This window comes from Meles meles, chromosome 5, assembly GCF_922984935.1.
Source record: "Meles meles chromosome 5, mMelMel3.1 paternal haplotype, whole genome shotgun sequence".
NCBI classification, from domain to species: Eukaryota; Metazoa; Chordata; class Mammalia; order Carnivora; family Mustelidae; genus Meles; species Meles meles.
In genome coordinates, this window is record NC_060070.1 from 114,260,672 (window position 1) to 114,280,310 (window position 19,639).

At 35.8% G+C, this 19,639-nt stretch overlaps 1 protein-coding gene across 1 annotated transcript in view; it reads right to left on the reverse strand.

The window, feature by feature from the left end:
* The window catches only part of COL9A1 (collagen type IX alpha 1 chain), a 93,422-nt gene that overhangs the window by 39,783 nt on the left and 34,000 nt on the right, over positions 1 to 19,639 (reverse strand). Inside the window, exons 11-20 of the mRNA XM_046005753.1 lie at positions 16,686 to 16,739; positions 16,392 to 16,427; positions 14,444 to 14,467; positions 13,569 to 13,622; positions 12,212 to 12,265; positions 11,490 to 11,522; positions 10,666 to 10,722; positions 9,172 to 9,225; positions 4,343 to 4,396; positions 1,849 to 1,902 (exon numbers count right to left, since the gene is read on the reverse strand). Coding sequence (XP_045861709.1) covers positions 1,849 to 1,902; positions 4,343 to 4,396; positions 9,172 to 9,225; positions 10,666 to 10,722; positions 11,490 to 11,522; positions 12,212 to 12,265; positions 13,569 to 13,622; positions 14,444 to 14,467; positions 16,392 to 16,427; positions 16,686 to 16,739 — 474 coding nt within the window. The remainder of the gene's footprint in view (positions 1 to 1,848; positions 1,903 to 4,342; positions 4,397 to 9,171; positions 9,226 to 10,665; positions 10,723 to 11,489; positions 11,523 to 12,211; positions 12,266 to 13,568; positions 13,623 to 14,443; positions 14,468 to 16,391; positions 16,428 to 16,685; positions 16,740 to 19,639) is intronic.

Consider the following 19,639-nt stretch of genomic DNA (forward strand, 5'->3'; position numbering starts at 1 on the left):
AGACCACTGAAGCTGAAGCACCACAGAACCTTGACATTCTTTGATCCCTAAAAACTAGAACAGAGCAGTAAGCATTTTACATTCACCAGGGAAGAAGAGGTTCGGAAGACTCAAAAAAGACCTTGAATTCATCATTCGCCCTGCATTGTGAGCGAGGAGCCCGGCCTTTGCATTACAGAAATGGCTGTGATGCGCTCACTCTCCTTATTGCTGTTCAGCATGAGCTCAGACCCAAAATGCTGTTACTAGGCAACCACTCCAGGGGTCTGAGTTCATGAGAAGAGCTTGCTTTTTTTTTTTTTTTTTTGCTTTTTTTTTGTTATTGAAAGCAATTTGACAGAATTCAAAGGAAATGAGAAATTTTGAAAAATGCCAAGTAAAAATACCTCAAATAAAGAGCATATCAAAACAGTAATTGGTTTCAAAGTGTGAGGTCACATACTTTAGATGATTTAAACCCAGAAAAACCAAAGGCCTAGGTAGCAGCAACTTCAAAATAAATGGAGTTTATTGCTTAATAATAGAAGAGATAAACACAAAATATTACTTAAGGTAATATGAATATAGAAATATGAAAAATTTTTTTAAAAACAGTGTTTTTAGAAAAGAAATATTCTAGAGGAAATGGAAGAGTAAAACGGGCAGAATGAGAACACCTAGAAGGGACAACAAGGCTGAAAAAAAATGAAGGAATCTGTCACAAAATAATTCCTTCCATTTCCAAAAATGTTTATTTCTTTTAGAAAAATTTGAAATTTATTTATTGAGCACCTACAATGTGCAAGTTATTCCCTCTTAGCTGTTAATAAAAGTCTCTGTGCTTCTGTGCGAAATGATGCAAATCAGCCATAGAGGTTCTAAAGAGGGAGAGACAAGGGTCAGAAGTGGTGGGGGACAAAGTGCTTTTATTGTTTTTCCTGGAACCCACAAACTGGCTTTCCTAATATACTAAGTGGCAACCATCTTCTTGAAATCGGATAAAGAAGCTGGGCACACCCCTACACACACACACACACACACACACACACACACACACACACACACAGGAGAAAAACATTTCTGAGCACAGCAGGAACATTCAGGTTTCCACTGTTTGCATTTTCACTCAGCCAAGCATTTCCCATTCTTCACCCTCCACCAATGGGAACACGTCATCCTTCTAGGCCTGGCATCCTTCTAATGCCACCTCCTTCACGAGTCCTCCCAGTTCCCTGACCAAGAGTAGTCACTCCTTTGTCTTCACTCCCTCACACCACTTGCCCTCAAATTTATGTGTCTCTTTTACATTGTAGTTAGCTATCTACTCATTTGTTTCTCCCAATAAAAAACAAATCTGAAGTCCTTATTCCTCTTTGAATCTCCCTACCATCTCACAGTGCCTTGCTATGGAAATGGTAGGAGAATCTGGTTTTTGAGACTGGGCTAAGGACAGGTTGGAAGTGCAGGGAGTATTCTTGTTGGGGACAGAGCTCAGCGATCAGCCCAGAGGGAAAGCCACAGATGGGCCTCGTGTCCTTGGGGAGATCTTGTCTTCTCTTGCCTCTCCCTTTCCATCCTCTCCTGTCTTTGCTTTGATTTCCAGTATTAACTATTGATAATGACAAAGATATAAAAAGGTAACATCCATGTTTATTCCTATCTACCAAGATAATTTAAAATATATAGTACATAAGGATCACACATACTACTCACTTTTGTCATCTATGTTTACAACAGAAATGTGAAAACCTAACCAAGTATCTACAAAGCAAATAAATTAAAAAATGATGTTGCTGAAAATAAGATATTTTTAAATGAGAAAAATTCTAAATATTTATACATTTTGATATCCTATCATCATCATCTTACTTTTTCTCCTTTGGCCCCAATTATGCCAGTGATGCCTCTTAATCCCTGGGCTCCCTGGGGGGGAAAAAAAAGAACAATGAATTGTTTTAGTTGAAGCACACACTTATCTATCTCATCACAAAAGTTGCTCCAGAAGGATGTTAACATAACCAAAGGTAACATTAAGAAATAGTGACATTGTGTAAACAAATTTTTCTAGTTTAGAAAGAAAAAAAATCCAAGGAGAATTCTTCTGATGGTAAACAATCTTCTGAAACTCTGAAGACATACACAAACCTGGAGGGAAAGCAATCACTGATGACAAAAAAGTAAACATCATTATCATAAGAAAACCACAATCATGTATTTTGACTTACTTTTTAACTCAGGTACAGAATACACTGCCATTTCTACTTCCTTCATAATTTTGTAACTTAGTTACATATAAGATGATTGTGATTTTAAACCTTGGAGTTAATTTCTCCCCACCAATGTATGCCGTCAAAGGCCATTCAATTTCCAGGGTCCACAAAAGCTTATGACTGTAAATGTAGCTGAAATCTCTACTGACCACTAGGAGTCATTACACCACCTGTATGGCACTCTATGTTCCCACCTGGGGCAGCAGGAATCCATCTCACCCCATCTCAGGCTGGGAGTGAGTAAGCCTAAAAATAAGGATGTGAGTGTGATTTCTAGAATCTTCTTCAATACTGAAGCAGCAGGGCTCCAGGAGTGGATCCTGTAAACAGTGAGCCTACGTGTTCTGCTGGGAACAGCAGCAGGTGGATGCCCCTTCAGGAAGGTAGAGCAGCTACTTCTGAGCAATTTGCTAACGGTGTGCTGTGACTGGCTTTAGATCAAGTAGCTCTAGGTCGTCATTCTCTTGTGTTCTCCCTTGGAGTTAGTGGGGCAATTCTCTGGCCAACCCTGCCTGCATCCAGATAAGTCATAAATTCTGTGTAGATCAGTTAGGAATGACCTAAATGTGTAAGATGATCCAGTTTAGGCTAACCACTTGGGATATAAAATGTGGCCATATCAGATTAAAACTGCTCTTTCTGAAGATAATTCTACAAAAAAAATTCCAAAAATATTTGGGCCAATGGCAGTGACATGAGAATGCCATGTGTTACCTCTTAAGGTGACTACTTTGAAGGACAAAGCTTGTGTATAAATGTTTCCAAAAGAATATAGTTTTTTAGAAAATCTGTGTATTGCTTTATAAATGCACATTTAAAAAGTAAACATTTGTGAAGTTTATAGAAACATTTTGGTAAGCCTACTGCCAAAACTCCAGAAAGTCAACAAGCATTAACAATAGCCCCCAATAGACCACTTGAGCCATGCAGAACCCAACAGATACCCTAATCCACGAAAACATTTTTAAATGCTGCTTGCAAAATCCTGTTCTGAGGATTTGGGGGGATGGCTTAAAAATAATTTAAGTCTCCACTAAATTTTCATCAGATCAAAAAAAAAAAAAAAGGCGTATGTCTCTCATACTATTTTTATCTCTCTCCTACCAAATACAGTCCATTTCCTTATTGTCTTCTTTCAAAGGCTCAGAGAAGACAAGCTTCTGAAATAAACACCTTGTATTCCTCTAGATTTCCTTAAAGTTCTCATGTGGCTTAAAAGCAGTGGCCATTTCTTACAGATGCTCAAATTCATTTTCTTTAGCTGGAATTTCTTTAAGCTCTGGGGTAAGTACTAATCTATACAGCTCCCTGAACTCTTTCGTAAAAGGCCAGTTGTTTAGGGGAAGAGCAAAGCAGGGCAAGGAAGGGGTGGCCCTATGTTTGTCCTCCCTAACCGGAGCGTGTCTTTTACCTAGCAAAGACTTTAGCTAGCTACAGTGTTCAATGAATATTCAGAAATTATTATTTCCATAATTGTTAACTACTCACCTTGACAAGAAAAAGAGTGTGGCAATTCTACTTTTGTATACAAAGTAATGTAAATTTTGATGTAGCAAACACTTTAAATTGAAGTATGCCAATGCCCCAAATTACCTCGTTGTGCATATAATTGCAGCAATCTGCCAAAGCACAAGGGACTAACTTTTTATTAAAAGACCTGATTACAAGCAATTAAGAATGTTCTAATTATAATGATTACATGCCAGCATAAGGTACATTAAATCCAGTGGTTGAGGTACCTTCTGCATATTCAGGGTACATGAAATTTTCCATATCATGTGAAAGTACCATAGAATATAAAAGACATAGATCAACCTCTTGTGTTCAATATTTGCTTTCAGATTGCCTAGCCCTAAAATTTAGTAAATGAACATATGTAATGGTAGGTAAAATTTTTCTGTTAAAATGGTGCTTGATTATACAACGTGGATTCTTCCTATTTTGAAAAAAATGGGAATCTCCCAATGCTGGCTTGGTAGGAAAATATGTTAATGTAATACTATTAATCCAAATGCTAAACAGAAAATATTCCGTTAGTCGTTAAAAAAGAATATTTGCATATCCAAGTTAAATATTTTTAAAAAATACTTTACTGGAGGTCCCTGAGCTCCAACTTCTCCTTGTTCCCCTTGGTCACCTTCTTCACCCTAAGAAACAACAGAAAAGCACGCCAAGTGTTATTCCAGCAAATGAGCATAGATAGATAACTCAGCACATCTGAAATTGATTTGGCATCCCCTGAATTATGTTACCATATTTTCTTAAATTAGTTTATATGAGTAATCCATATTCATTGTAGGACATTCAGAAAATACAGAGAAGTATCCAAATAAGTCACCCAAATCCCACCTTTCAACTATAAATACCAGTAACATCTCAGATACTTCTCTATAAAGGGGTTAATGGGTAGGAAAGGACAGAGAGAACGTATATATATTCATGTTCTCAGTGTGTGTGTGGAGGGGGGTGTTACTAGGAAAATATGATCATTGTATGCAAACTTTTCATCAACTACAATATTATTTATTTGTGATTTTCATTTTTTACTTTTCTTATTATAATTTTTCTACCATATATAATTTTTTTAAAAAGCATTTAAGTCAGTCTTTCTTTTTTTTTTTCCATTTTATTTTTTCAGCGTAACAGTATTCATTCTTTTTGCACAACACCCAGTGCTCCATGCAAAACGTGCCCTCCCCATTACCCACCACCTGTTCCCCCAACCTCCCACCCCTGACCCTTCAAAACCCTCAGGTTGTTTTTCAGAGTCCATAGTCTCTTATGGTTCGCCTCCCCTTCCAAATTTTTTTTTTTTAATAAACATATAATGTATTTTTATCCCCAGGGGTACAGGTCTGTGAATCGCAAGTCAGTCTTTCTTTTTATGGCTTGTACCTTTGATGTCTCCCACAGAAAAGCTTTCTTCACCTCCTAAATATATAAATATTCATCTGTATTTTTCTTCTATAATTCTATAGTTAAACTTTCTACGTAGAAATCTTTAATTGATTTTAATGTAAAATATAAAGAAGAAATCTATCATTTTGGAGGTGGGTGGGGTGATAGGGTAACAGGGTGATGGACATAAAGGAGGGCAAGTGATGGGATGAGCACTGGGTGTTATATGCCAGCAATGAATTATTGAATTCTCCATCTGAAACAAATGATGTACTATATGTTGGCTAGCTGAATTTAAATTTAAAAAAAGAAATCTGTCATGTTCTTTTTTTCTGGTAATTCCTCACCTTCTCTAATATCATTTATTGAATGCAAGATTCTCTCCACACAGGCTGGAAAATCCTTAACATATAGTAAATTATGAAGATACTTGTTTCTAGATTTCCTACTCTGCTCTTCTGATCTGTTGTATGAATTTGTCAATATCACATTTTAATTATTGAAATTTTATAATACATTTTAATTTCAGATAGAATTTCTTTACCTTTGTTTTCCTTTTATGGTTACTCTTATTTTTCAGTTTTTCCTAAATGTTTGCTCTTCCAGATGAACTTTAGAATTATCTGGAAGATCTTCACAAAAAAACGACTTGCTTTATATTAGGACTGCACTAAACTAAAAGATTAATATGGAGAGAACTAGAATCCTTACAATACCGAGACTATCTTGGAACTCAGTGTATCTCCCTACTTAATCAAATCTTTTTCTTTCCTTCAATAAATCTTTGTTCTTTTCCTCATATTAGTTTTGAATATTTAAGTTTGTGCTAAGGCATCTTGACTATTTGGTGGTGATTGCCAATGGAATCTTCTTCCGTGTTGTTTTCTAGCTAATTATTGTTTGACTTTTAGATATTAATTTTATAACTTCTGATATACTTTAAAATATTAATATATTCTGAAAAGAAATCCAACTGCTGTTTCTTACAGAAAGATCACTTGACTGACTCTGAAAAAAAAGTTATTATTCCCTCTGACAAGTTTTTTTTACAGAAATATACTGCCCTACATGTCCTATAATAATAAATATCTTAAATTGTAAAATTAACCATGAGAAAAATTCTTCATTTTTAACATTATGTGCATAATATTAGATAAAAATCTATTCCTGTTGTTTCTTTATTACATATTTCAATTCACCCATGTTCTTGTTCTATAGATTCTACCTTATAGAGCTTGTCACACACACACACACACACACACACACACACACAGAGAGAGAGAAATGCAGAAAATTAAATGGCAATATTAACATAGAAACATAGAAACTTTGGGCATAAATGCAAAGAACTAGGTTATGCCTAAGTCATTTATACTTGACTTTTGAATCAATTATACATAATGGTTTCAGTCTCATAATTTTATTCAGATTATATTCCATAAGCATATATGACTGACAGCGAGGAGAGGTAGTCCCAGTGGGAAAGCCAGTGAATTAGCTATTTCAAGGAATGGATAAGCAACACATGTATGTAATTAAATGCTACCTGTATGTCCCTGCCTAACTATCAAAACAACAGTGACTGATATGTGCACAGTAAGCTTTCATTAGCAAGGTTTGGGGTATTTTCCTACAGATTCCAAGATAAACTCTGGAGTAATACAGATGATTTAACTATCTCACCAGCAGATGAGTAGCACACAACTAAAATCAATCAATAACCACAACATAATGACAAATTTAGGAACAGCAATTTATTATCATTTTACTGAAAGATTGTTGACTATTCATTCCTTTATTTTAAAATTTTAAAATCTTCGTTAACTAATTTGTAGAGTAAATTCAAGGCAGAATCGTGAACCCACTTTCGGTTTACAGTTCAGTGCATCGATTACCCTTTTAAGGTTCATTTTTCAGTGAGCTGTTGTCATCCTTTCGTCTCGAGTAAATTTTCTTTTTTTTTTAAGATTTTATTTATTTATTTGACAGACAGAGATCATGAGTAGGCAGAGAGGCAGGTAGAGAGAGAGGGGGAAGCAGGCTCCCTGCTGAATAGACAGCCCGACGCAGGGCTCAATCCCAGGACCCTGAGATCATGACCTGAGCAGAAGGAAGAGTCTTAACCCACTGAGCCACCCAAGTGCCCCCAAGTAAATTTTCAAAGACACCACTGAAAGGTGTGAGTGACACAGCATGTGAAATAAATTAAAGGAGTTTCAACAATGACTAATAAAATTTTGGCCAATTTTCTCACACACCAAAACTTCTTCACTAAAATCAAGCCAAATTTGAGAGTCTGGATAACTAACTTGTAGAGGTGTTAATAATAATTCGTTTCTTGAGGAAAGGGGGAAAATATTCTAATTGACAGCTTTATCCCCAAATGGGGTTGTAAAATTTCCCCTAAAGAAAAGGGGTCACTGGGGCGCCTGGGTGGCTCAGTGGATTAAGCCGCTGCCTTCGGCTCAGGTCATGATCTCAGGGTCCTGGGATCGAGCCCCGCATCGGGCTCTCTGCTCTGCAGGGAGCCTGCTTCCTCCTCTCTCTGCCTGCCTCTCTGCCTACTTGTGATCTCTCTCTCTGTCAAATAAATAAATAAAATCTTTAAAAAAAAAAAAAAAAAAGAAAAGGGGTCACTAAAAGGAGGAGGAAGGGAGCATGCATCAAAAATAACAGAAGTCTGCCGTATCTGCCTGACTACATGCATTACCTCATGAATATCTTTTGGTATAATATAATATCCTTACACACCTTTTCTGTGGTTAGATAATATTCTATTGTATGGCCGTGTCACACTTAATTTAGCCAGTCTCCTGTGGTTGGACATATTTTTTTTTCACTTTTGTTCTCCTGGCACTTAGAATAAACTCTGGCACACAGCAGGCACTTAAAAAATATTTGTTGAATTTTTTTCAGTTATGAATTTCAAGACTGAATGGAGGAATGAACATGCAGAAAAGTCTCTGAAGTACTCAACTTTTTTCTACTTTCTCCAATTTGACAGTAAGAACCCAGGTGTTGCAGTCCAGATAAATAAAATGCCTTAATTACTCAGGGCCCAAGTAGTAAAAGACTAGAAATAAATGTCCAAACTGTAACAGGGTAGGGAAAATTGCCTTACTTATCCTGATTATCTCAGGTTGTTCAACAGACTGATTTTAGCTAGAGTTCAAGGATATCAGTGCCTGACAATATAATAAATTGCCTCTCCAGTTCTTACCTTCCAAAGAAAAAGACTAATTTTCCACCCAATAAAGGTCTAGAAGGACATAGTCAAAAAGTCTAGAAAACCCACATTAATACGAACAGTTTGACTTTGTAAAATATCACAGAATTAACAGACAACACTTCTGTTATGCAGGAAGTCAAATTCTTAGACACTTAAAGCCAATTTGCACCAGTGGATTTTTAAAAGAGCAAGTCAGTCATCATACTTTAAATTTCTGCCTTGGTTTTTCTATAAGACACGCCAGCCTCAATGCAAGTTGTGCTACAGATTCCATATTTCTATCCCGACAACTATTTAAGTCTATCATTCACTTCCAGATTACCCAAAATCTAAATTGTATTGAAATGGAGTCAGAAACAGACAAATTATTTCAGAACTAAGATGAGAAGCTATCAGCTATCAACTTCCTGTTTGCAAGTGTCAGCGACACTTGTCATAAAATTTTACATGTCATAAAATTTTGTTTAGTGGAGTGGAAAAGCCAGCTGAATGATGTTTTGACTATCAAAAGCATCAAGGAAAAGAAGCCGAATGTGATTGATTTCAAAAGGAAAGCAAGGGGCAGCAACACAGGAAAGAATGAAATGTCTGATTGTATTATTGCTTTTTGTAATTGAACAACATGAGAATATTGTGCTTAGTCAGAATATTGATGCATCTACTGAAAACCTGTCAATCATCATTTGAAAAAGAAGGAAAAAATATCATGCTTTCTTATTCCTTATAATTTGTTGTAATAAAAGCAATCACTACTTCCTAAACACAACTTACCCATTATATACTCATTTTCCTTACCTTGTGACCTTGTCTTCCAGGTTCACCAATTTCCCCTTTAGCTCCTTTATGACCCTAAAAATACATAATTAACAATAAATAAATAAATTTAAAAATAATTCTATTGGGTTTGTCACAGAAAGTGGTCAGGAGCTTCATAAAGTGATTTGCTTCCCTAAACCTGTGTCAGTGTGCTACAAAAAAAAAAGTTATGTCACGAAGAAAATGACTGCCTTCAACAACCTTAACAGTGTCATGTGTATTACATGACTAGTGTATATGGTAAATACTAGCTTTAGTTAATAGAAAAACACTGTTCTAGAATAACAAAGCTTCATTACCTGGTTCGCCAACATGATTTATCAACAGCTGATCCCTAGGTCCCTCTATCCCAGACTTCCTCTCACAGTTGGGTCAAGAGCATTAAGTCTTCTCCAGCATCAGTAACTTTCTTCTCGAAGGTGACAGTTCTGACTGAGCTTAGCTGGCTCTTCCCTGCTCTCTGTGCTGCTCCAAAAACCCTTCTGCCTCCTCTATACCCACCTCCTTCCTGGAGATGGAAGAAGGGTTGGTATGAGAAGGGGAGCTCCCCGGATGCACAACTTCCACCTCTTGTACACAATTACAAGTGCAAAGGGAAAGCTATAAAGGGCAGTCCATGAAAGCTGCATAGTACAAGAAGAAATCCCTGTATCTTCTTGTCAGGCTGCCTGTTCTAAGCATATGTGTGCTTTGGCTGGTAACGAGGCAAATGGGAAATGAACATTCTAAAATTAAGTCGATCAGAGCTTTCACCCTTGGAGACTTTCTTGTTCTGAGAGTGTAGGTCTTGGTGAAAAATAAGACACCAATCCAGGACCAAATCTTCTGCAGCTGTGGGAACCCACTAAAACTCACCTCAGAGAAAACCATAATTGGAAAACCAGTGCCCTGGTGCCTTTCAGATCATAGCAGAATTCCTCTGGTCTGGAATTTTCAAAATCACTTTAGACTCATAGACTAGAGAGAAAAAGCCACTTAACCCCAATAGTTGGTGGTTTTTTAAAGGGAAATTTTAAAGTAATTATGATACAGAGTGAGAGAAAAACAATTTGGGGAAATCTCTCTTCTTGGTTATTTTGCACTGTTTTCCCAATTTTTTTAACTAAAATAGTTTCAAATACATTATGTGTATAATTGCTCCCCAATCTTCCCCCATAGGAAGCAAGCTTCAGAACCTTAATTTGGTGTTACAGCGTCTCTCGAGCCAGTACATTTTACTGGTATTTCCTCCCTGAACAACGAAAGCACTGTATAATCAAACATCCACATCTCCATGTACCTGCCAGGGGAGCCAGCTGAAGTTATAGGACTGTAGAAGGACCTCAGACTAAGCCAAAGAATAAACAAACACAGACTTGCCTAATCTTCCAAAATGGGGTCTTGCACCAAAAAGGCCAGTACTTACAGGAAAGGATCTATTTTTTTCCTACGGGTAATACTCTTGAATATAAAATACTGAAATTATTCTCTTACCCTCATGCCTGGTAAGCCCGGATATCCTGAGCGACCTGGTGGACAGGAATTGGGACACTGTGAAAGAGAGCGAGAGAAACGTAGAAAGCATAAATTAGAGCCTCCTTTGATGACAAAATGGTACTGTTTTAGGGATTGCAGCTTCAGAATCCCAGTATAATTATATTCATTAAATAAGTCTGAATATCCCTTCTATTCAATATTCCATTTTTAAATTCAGAAATATTCCTAGCTTACAGAAAAGTACAGAGAATAGAACAAGCTTTCCCCATGTGTTCACCATCCAGATTAAGTGTTAATATTTTGCCATATTTATTTCAGATTTATTAAAGAAATAAAATGTTTCCAGACCTCGTATACCAAATGTTTCCAACCTAGTGTACCACAACCTAAGCCCCCTACCAGAACAGCTCTATCCTAAGGTCCACAAACCCTTGTCAAATTGGCCAAAATTGCAATAGTACAGTTTACCAACATCATGTGAGTATTAGTCTATCAGTAAAACAAGTTTCAGAGGGAGTCGTTTGGCTTCTAGCTTCTGAAATTGGGGTGCTATGGTGAAAATGATGCTTTAGTCATAAAGTTAAAAAGACTATGGAGAAACAAAAACATTTCCACAATGAAAACCACGGACAGTCTAAGTGTATACAAACCACCAGCCCGCTAGGGCTCTGGATTGCTCTGCTATGCAAGTAAAGTAAAACACAGAAAAACAACAAATGCTGTATGTACAACATACAGCAAGACAATTTTAAAGAGAACTCATCTGAAGATTACATGGTCTTTGACTTAAACTGTATTTTGTTCAAAGGTAAACATCTTACCAAGGGATCTCCTTCATGAAAGCCAATTGTTCCCTAAAGTAAAGAAAATATTAAAGTTAAGAATATAGTTAAATACCCTATCAAACCCACTAATAACAGAAAGTCCATTGGACAAAATGTAATAAATATATTTGTTCAATAGAATATAAGGAACAAATAGCAACATATAATATGCTAATATTCTAAAAACTTTGACTCATGGGAATATTCCTTTTTCAGCTCAGGTTGGGATCTCAGGATTATGAGATGAGCCCTGCCTTGGGCTCTCTCCCTTTGCCCCTGCCCCAAATCACATGCTTTCTTTCTCTCTCAAATAAATAAACACATCTTTTAAAAAACTGAGAAGAAATAAAATATGAATTATATCCTATTTAAACTCCTATTTTTTAAATTGCTTACTGTGTAAATCCTTTGTAAAAATTAGTTTGTTTGAAAATGTCCCTTTTATACATCCAAGTGTTAAGCATTTGAAAAATCACAAATGCCAAAAGGCTTCAAATATATGAGTAAACCATTCCCTGAAAAAACCACCTTTTAAATTATTGTTATTCCACAACTTTTTTGGCCTAAAAAGTCCCATGGTCTGAATGGGTGAAAAAATGGATAGCCATTTTGGAATTTTAGAATGATTACTTGATTAACAAGTACTTCCATTTTGGGTTCTTAGGTTTCTTTAATCCTAACTCTCAGACACAGGAAAATTCATGCTGCAAATAACTTACACTGGGTCCCGGAGGGCCAGGGGGCCCAGGCGGTCCTCTTCTCCCAGGGTCACCCTAAGTTATTTGAAAATTGTGACACAGTGGTTATACACATGTCAAAACACAGTGCATAAAACTGGTGAGGCATGAGAGACTATTACGAGAAACCCCCACAGAGCTCAGCCATGCGTAGACCTGCCACGAAAATCGATGGGTGTCCCATAATCCAATTAGCTCCACAAAACTAGAAGAATAAAGGAGCTCCAGTCTCACCAAAGCAATAAACAAGGCAGAAGGAGATATGGGGGGGGGGGGGGGGATCCAACTCTTCTCTATAGAATGATCACTTTATTCTGGAAACACAGCATATTTTTCTAGTTGATTTACAGAGGAGCTAGAACAGACAATACTGCCAGTGCCATCCAGATAATGGTAGCAAAAGAAGGCTTGCACCTGGCCTGAAACTATGGAATGGAAGGTTAATCTGTGCAATGCCAGACTCTCCCGGGTACTGTCTACCCACAGCTGTCACTTAGCCTGTCGCGTACCCTCTTGCACATGGGATAAAAGATCAAAGATGGCTAAATGCAAATGAAAACGGATTTCAATTTGTCTTAACACCCAGAATTTACTCCTTGCATACATTTTCCTTCTTATTATTCTACCATAAGAAGTCAAAAGCATCTTACAATTAATTTAACCTTACAACCATTTCCATTTATTCATCTGTTCAGAGAATAATTTTATCAAATAGTAAGACATACAGAGAAGCAAGAATAAGTATAGAACACAGGTCCCCTATTCTCAATGCGTTTACAATTATCTATCCTCCGCATAATGTCACTACTTCTCAACAGTCTTGAAATATTTATTGGATAGTAACACCAAGAACTTATTACCAGCAATTTCTCCTACAGAGCTCAGCTCTTTATTACTTAATGTTAAGTTCTGTTGGTTCAATTATAATTTAATGACCCTAACATAAATATACGTGGCAATAATTTTTGGCTGTTCACTTTTCATTTCATGCAGTGAGACCAATACAAAAGACACTGGACCTTAATTCCGGCTGAGAGTCTATTAGATGGAGGAGACACACTTTTGATTAATCACTAATTCTGGAAGTTGGGAAGAAAAGTTTAACTGGTAACTTTGGGGAAAAAATATTAAAATCACTCTACAGAAATGAGGTAGCATCATTATTCCCGGTTCCCATCAATATTATGAACTGGAGTGAAATGAATGGAAATGAACTGGAATAAAATTCATCATTTTTTGGATTTGCAGGGGAAAGCATACAGTTAGGGCAATTTGCCTTCCAGAGTAATGTCTTCTACTAAATCAGCAAATGTCTATCAAAATGCACTGCAGTACTCACAACTGGTCCAACACGGCCAAGCTCTCCAGGGAGTCCTGCTGCCCCAGGAGGACCCTGTATATACATATGCAATGGAATATTACTCGGCCATAAAAAAGAATGGGATTTTGCCATTTGCAACAAAACAGATGGACCTAGAGGATATTATGCTAAGTGAAATAAGTCAGACAGAGAAAAACAAATACCATATGATTTCACTTATTTGTGGAATTTAAAAAACAAAGCAAACAAATAACAAAAAAACAAACTCTTAAATACAGAGAACAAACTGGTGGTTGTCAGAGGGGAGGTAGGTAAGGGTAAGGTACAGAATTCCATGATAAAAAATTAAGTCACAGAGACGAAAAGTATAGCATAGAGAACATAGTCATGGTAATAACACTGTTTGGTGACAAATGATGATCACACTTATTGTGGTGGGTATGGGTGATGTATAGAATTGTTGAATCACTATATTGGACACCTGAAATTAATATAACACTGTATGCTAATTATGCTTCAATGTTTAAAAAAGTATAATCCTAAATAAAGAACATGGTGACTTATGGATGTTTTTACAATCTATCATAAATGATATCAAATTTGATAAGTAACTGATTTAGTTAGGAGTATGTATCTGTCTTAGCTTTGGTTTCCAATGGCACAATAATTCATCTGACCAAATTTTAATTACATAAAATGGAACAGAAATTTCTAAAATGAATAAAATTTTTTGTTTAGCAGAACAGAGGTGTGTCATAGTAGCCACCTAAGGTCATGTATGTAGGACACTATAAATACCACTGGGTAGTGTTCGTTGGAGAGTTAAGCTTGGAAGCTGAGAAATTGGCCATTGTTATAGACGAAGAAGAAATAAACCAAAAGATGATACTTACAGGGGGCCCAGGAATGCCACGGCCCTAAAAGGTTAAAATAAAAATTATTATGGTGATTTAAACTTAGTATAAATGCAGATAGACATAACTCAGTTCAAAAAGAAAGTATAAACTTTGTCACTAAATAAATATATGATGTTCATTCTAAAGAAAGGACTATGAATAAAGAAAAGTAAACATGGCTCTCCTTCTAAAGGAAGAAGCTTGCTTCAGCACCTCAAATATAGCTTGGACATCTAAGCTAACCGATAATACTTTTTCCAAACTTGTTTTTAAGAAAATCAAAGTAAAGAAGTCATTAATGCTTGTCTTCAGAACTTAGCATCACTCACAAAGAAGCACATCACAACCTGACAGTTTAAAGATTTTTTTTTTTTTTTTGCTGTGTTTAATAAGAAATCTGCATTAAAAGCAATACAGTGTACTGCTTTATAATGTATAATGTGTTGTTTGGAAATCCCCCCAAACAAACATTCAGCACAGAAAGGCAGGGTGAAAAGACCAGAAACCACCCTCTTTTGACAAGTAGCACTGTTTCCAGACACCAAATCCAGTAGATGAAAATAAAATGGTGTCACTGCAGAAATGACTTACTATGGGATCCTAATCTAATATCCTGAATTTGATCTTAAAGCTAATTATTTTGTCTCCCTCTCCTTTATACTTTATCTCTATAGCAACACCGAACTGCATATAATCAAGGATTGAAATCACATCTTATTTATCCTCCTAGCCTCAATTCCTACCACAGGAACCAGTATATGTTAAACCCTAACTGTATGCTTGTTGAACTTCATATAACTGAACACCAGCTGCCTAAAATCCCTTTTTCTCTATCTTTGCTTTCCAGGTTCAATATCCCCCCATTGGGAATCCTCATTACTCCTTTCTCTCCTACATTGGCTTAAATAACTTTATTCACAGCTATCTCTGATACCATATTCATGGTAGCTTTTCATTCCTGTCTTCCTTTTCTAAAATATCCATATATGAAGCATTTAGTGGAATCAATGTGCACCCTGTAATAATGATGTTACGATTTCCAATTATTCAGGCAGCCAAAACAAGCACGAATTTCAGATGAGCAGTATGTTTTAATAATACGTGGGGCTTTTTCAAGGTATTTCAAGGCGTTTGAAAAATTACTCCTATTTGATCATTTTAATATGTAAATCAATTCAGGAAATAAGAGTTATGCTTAAAAATACCAAAGTAATCAATAAGTTATTTCACTATCATAGCTCTAGATGTTTGACAAATTTCAAATTTCACTCAGTTTTTTTTTTTTAAGGCATCTCTATAAGATGTTGAGCTCTGAACGGAAAAATATGAAGGAAAGTCCAGCAAGCTATTTCACTTCTGAAAATAGCCTCATAATGGAAAAGTTGACAGACAGTGAAATATGGCCATGAAAACAGTGCAAACAGAAAACAAAGACAAAAAATACAGATTCATGACAAGAACAAAAGAGAAATAAAGAGCAAAATAGAAAGGAAGAACAGCCTGAGAACCTAGCCCTCTTATAAATAGAAATTACAAAAATCAGATTGGGCAATGCAGGAAAGGACTAACCAGGGAATCAGGCTGGTAATTATATCTGATGGTTACATTCCATCTGAGATAAAACCAGTTGTGAAGAAAGTGGTTTGATATTATGGTCTAAACATCGAAGATTTAGATTTGCTGTTTTTATGCAAGAAATGTTTTCTATCAAGCGGAGTGAAGGGGGAGTTACCTATTGGGAGACACCATCTGTAAGCAGACATATGTATTTTATACTGTGCATTCAAATTTCTCTAAAGGTTCTCTACTCATACTCAGCATGCTTACCATAGCAGACAAGTTATGAACTCCTTTTTGATGCATATTATGCCAAAAGCTGCATTTAAACTTTTCACAATGACAGGAAAAGACAGATTTTCAATTCTGTCACTTTACAGTTACTTACTGGAAATCCACGAGATCCAGGAACACCAGGTTCTCCCTAAAAATAAAAAGAGCTTCATTGTACTTAGCTTTTTGTAGCATGAATATGTAAATATGTAAATTGCATAAATTTTGAAATCATTAAAACACTCCATCTTGATGTTTTTAATTTAATTCAACTAAAACACAATTTTAGTTGAAGAAGTACATTTCCTCTGTTTCATAACTGATTTTCAGTTGATTTGCAAACACTATAATAAAATTATACTTCAGCATCTAACTAATACCAGTAATTAATACCAGGTGGCTAACTTACCTTTTGTCCTCTTGGTCCAACAGAACCAGGGGATCCATCAGGTCCTGTTAATCCCTAACAAAGGAAGATGATGTTAGAACTATTATAGCATCCTTAGGCAAACCCCTAAGTGGATAATTGAATTTTATTTATTGTACAGAAGTTATCTTTGTGTGATGTAAATATTTACAAAGAAATACTTTCCTATATTCTTATTCAAAGGTAATGTTTAACATGAAATCTGCCTGTTACTTTCTGTTGATAAATTTTATAATATTCCTAACTTCTTGCTAACAGGGTCCAATAATTTTAGTAATTTTTGTCTTTGCCTTGGAAAAATGCTTACAACAATTGTAGCATTCTAATAGCTACATCTAATGGGACAATAGATCTTGGCTTTGTCAATTACCCATGTTTATGCACCTCCTTTACTTCATTTATAAGTAAAAATACTGTATGTCTCTGTATCTCTCTAACAGTGTTTTGAGAGTTAATAAAATATTTCTTCAATAGAAATTAAAAATACTCAATCTCATTATTGCCATAGCCATCTAAAGCCCCCTAGCCATCTTCTAGCAATAATGACTGTTTATCGATTAACTTTTAAAATAAAATGTTTGGAGCCCCAGTGTGGCTCAGAGGGTTAAGCTTTTGCCTTCAGCTCAGGTCATGATCTCAGGGTCCTGGGATCAAGCCTGCTTCAGCTCTCTCTCTGCCTGCTGCTCTGTCTACTTGTGATCTCTCTCTGTGTCAAATAAATAAATAAAACCTTTAAAATTAATTAATTAATTGTTTGAGAGCATCCATGTTTCTACACTATTTGCCTTAGTAAAAATAACCATAATTAAGTATATATTTTCATGTGTGTCAATTAGTATGCAGAATTTAAGCCAATTACTATAATCACATTTTATAACTATCATATTTAATATTAAATATGTTATTTAAAGCATATCCTCCAAACATTCTCAGTTTCCCTATCAGTACTTTTTTTTACCATCATCCTCAATATAAAATAGATTTTAAAGCATTAATAACACTATATTACACCTTAATTTCCACATTTGATGAAGATGCATTTTTATTTTTTAATTTTTTCTCTACTCTTTGACACTTTCAGGTATCATTTGTAATGTTCTCTTGAAATTACACCTTGCCAAAGATAAATATGTGTACCTGTATGTATATATGTACATATATATATGTGCATGCATACAGAAACATCTTACTAAGCATACAGAAACATCTTACTAAGCTATTTATTATCAAGATGTTGAAAAAAACTCAAATGGTATTAATCAAGGAAGGGATTCCTTGCATATATGAAAGCCCTACTTAAAAATGGATCACCAAAATCCACATTTAATCTGTCATAGTCTACATATCACTAAAATGTTCCCATGTAATTTATATAGAAAACCAGTTCACTGGCCACCATTTTTACATTTCTCTGCATCAATCCATTTCCCTTATAACTCCAAAGGGTGAATCAAAGGAGGTAGAAAAAAATAAGTTGAAAATGTTAATTACTGGAAATTTACCAAAGAAAAATATTAAGCACACTTGAAACAATCTACATACAAGCCCCAGCATCTTAGGTGCTGAGAACCTGTAGTAATGCAATGTTCGTTTTTGATTTTGGTACACAAACCACACATCCAGAGCATTCATTGCAGGCACGTATGGCCCACAGATTGTACAAACCTGAGAACACATCTGACTCAAGGAACCCCTAAGAACCACTTCATGTAGAGACCCTCCAAAATCAACCTTGGTCAATTCCCACACATGCAACCAACGAACAGTCTTCGGTCGGTGACAAGAAAAACTGAGGAGAATGGTGAGCAATAGCTATGATATAGGGTAGAATTTCTGCTGCATAATAGTAAAGCAGAACCAGGTAAGTGGTTGGACAACACGGAAGCTGCTTCCAGGTCACTTCTCATTTAAAGTACCTTGTATAACACATGACAAATTATGTCTGTTACTAGGAAGTTCTTTGAACTAAATTGCTAATACATTTTGGTGTCAGATGTTACAGTGAACTCTGTTATGAAATAGTTATGTAAAAAACCATAAGCTCCATCAGGACAAGGACTGCATGACCATTATAATCCTGGCACACTGTCCCTGGTATCTAACACATACTCAGTACATAAGTACTGAATATTTAATTTAGGTTAGTTTATTAAGCAGAAGGATACTTTGCTTATCTCTCTACATCATCTTTATTCGGGGTTCAAATCCCAGCGTTGCCACTTATTAGCTGTGCAACCATGACAAGCTGCTTAACTGCATAGTGACTCAGTTTCCTCATCTGTAAAATAGGTATAATATTAATATCTACCTGATATGGTAATTCTGAAAATTAAATGGGATATTATACACAAAATGCTTACAACAGTGTCTGGCAGAGTGGGCCTTGAATAAATATTAGCTATTCTTATTATCATTATTATATGCACAGCATTGCTATAGAGGTTGTGAAGAGTTCGCCTGAAGTATAAGACATCTTTCCTGCCCTCTGGGAGCTTAAAGCCTCATTCACAAGGGGTTCTGCAAACAAAACAAATGGACAAACAAAAATCTAGATATTAACTATAAGTACTGTATTTCATGGCCCCCTCACATTTCTTTGATGTCTGACTATTTCCACTTACACTGACCTATCAGAATGATTTCTTAATAACTCACTATTCTAATCATATAAACATCTGCCAGGGATAGTAGTTGTATACGTGCTGAGGATGTTCTAACTTCTTTCCTCTAACAAGTGGTATGGTTTAACTGTAATGCTTTTATTTCATTCTAATTCTTCTTCTGCCTGTCTTAGATGAATGCTATAAAAAATGAATAAAATACTGTTTTCAGAGCTCACTGAGCATGTCATAGCAAATAGTGCTGATAAGAATATCTCTATGATTATTGATAACACAGTTGTCCTTTGGGTGCAAAGTTATAACCAAACTCTGACT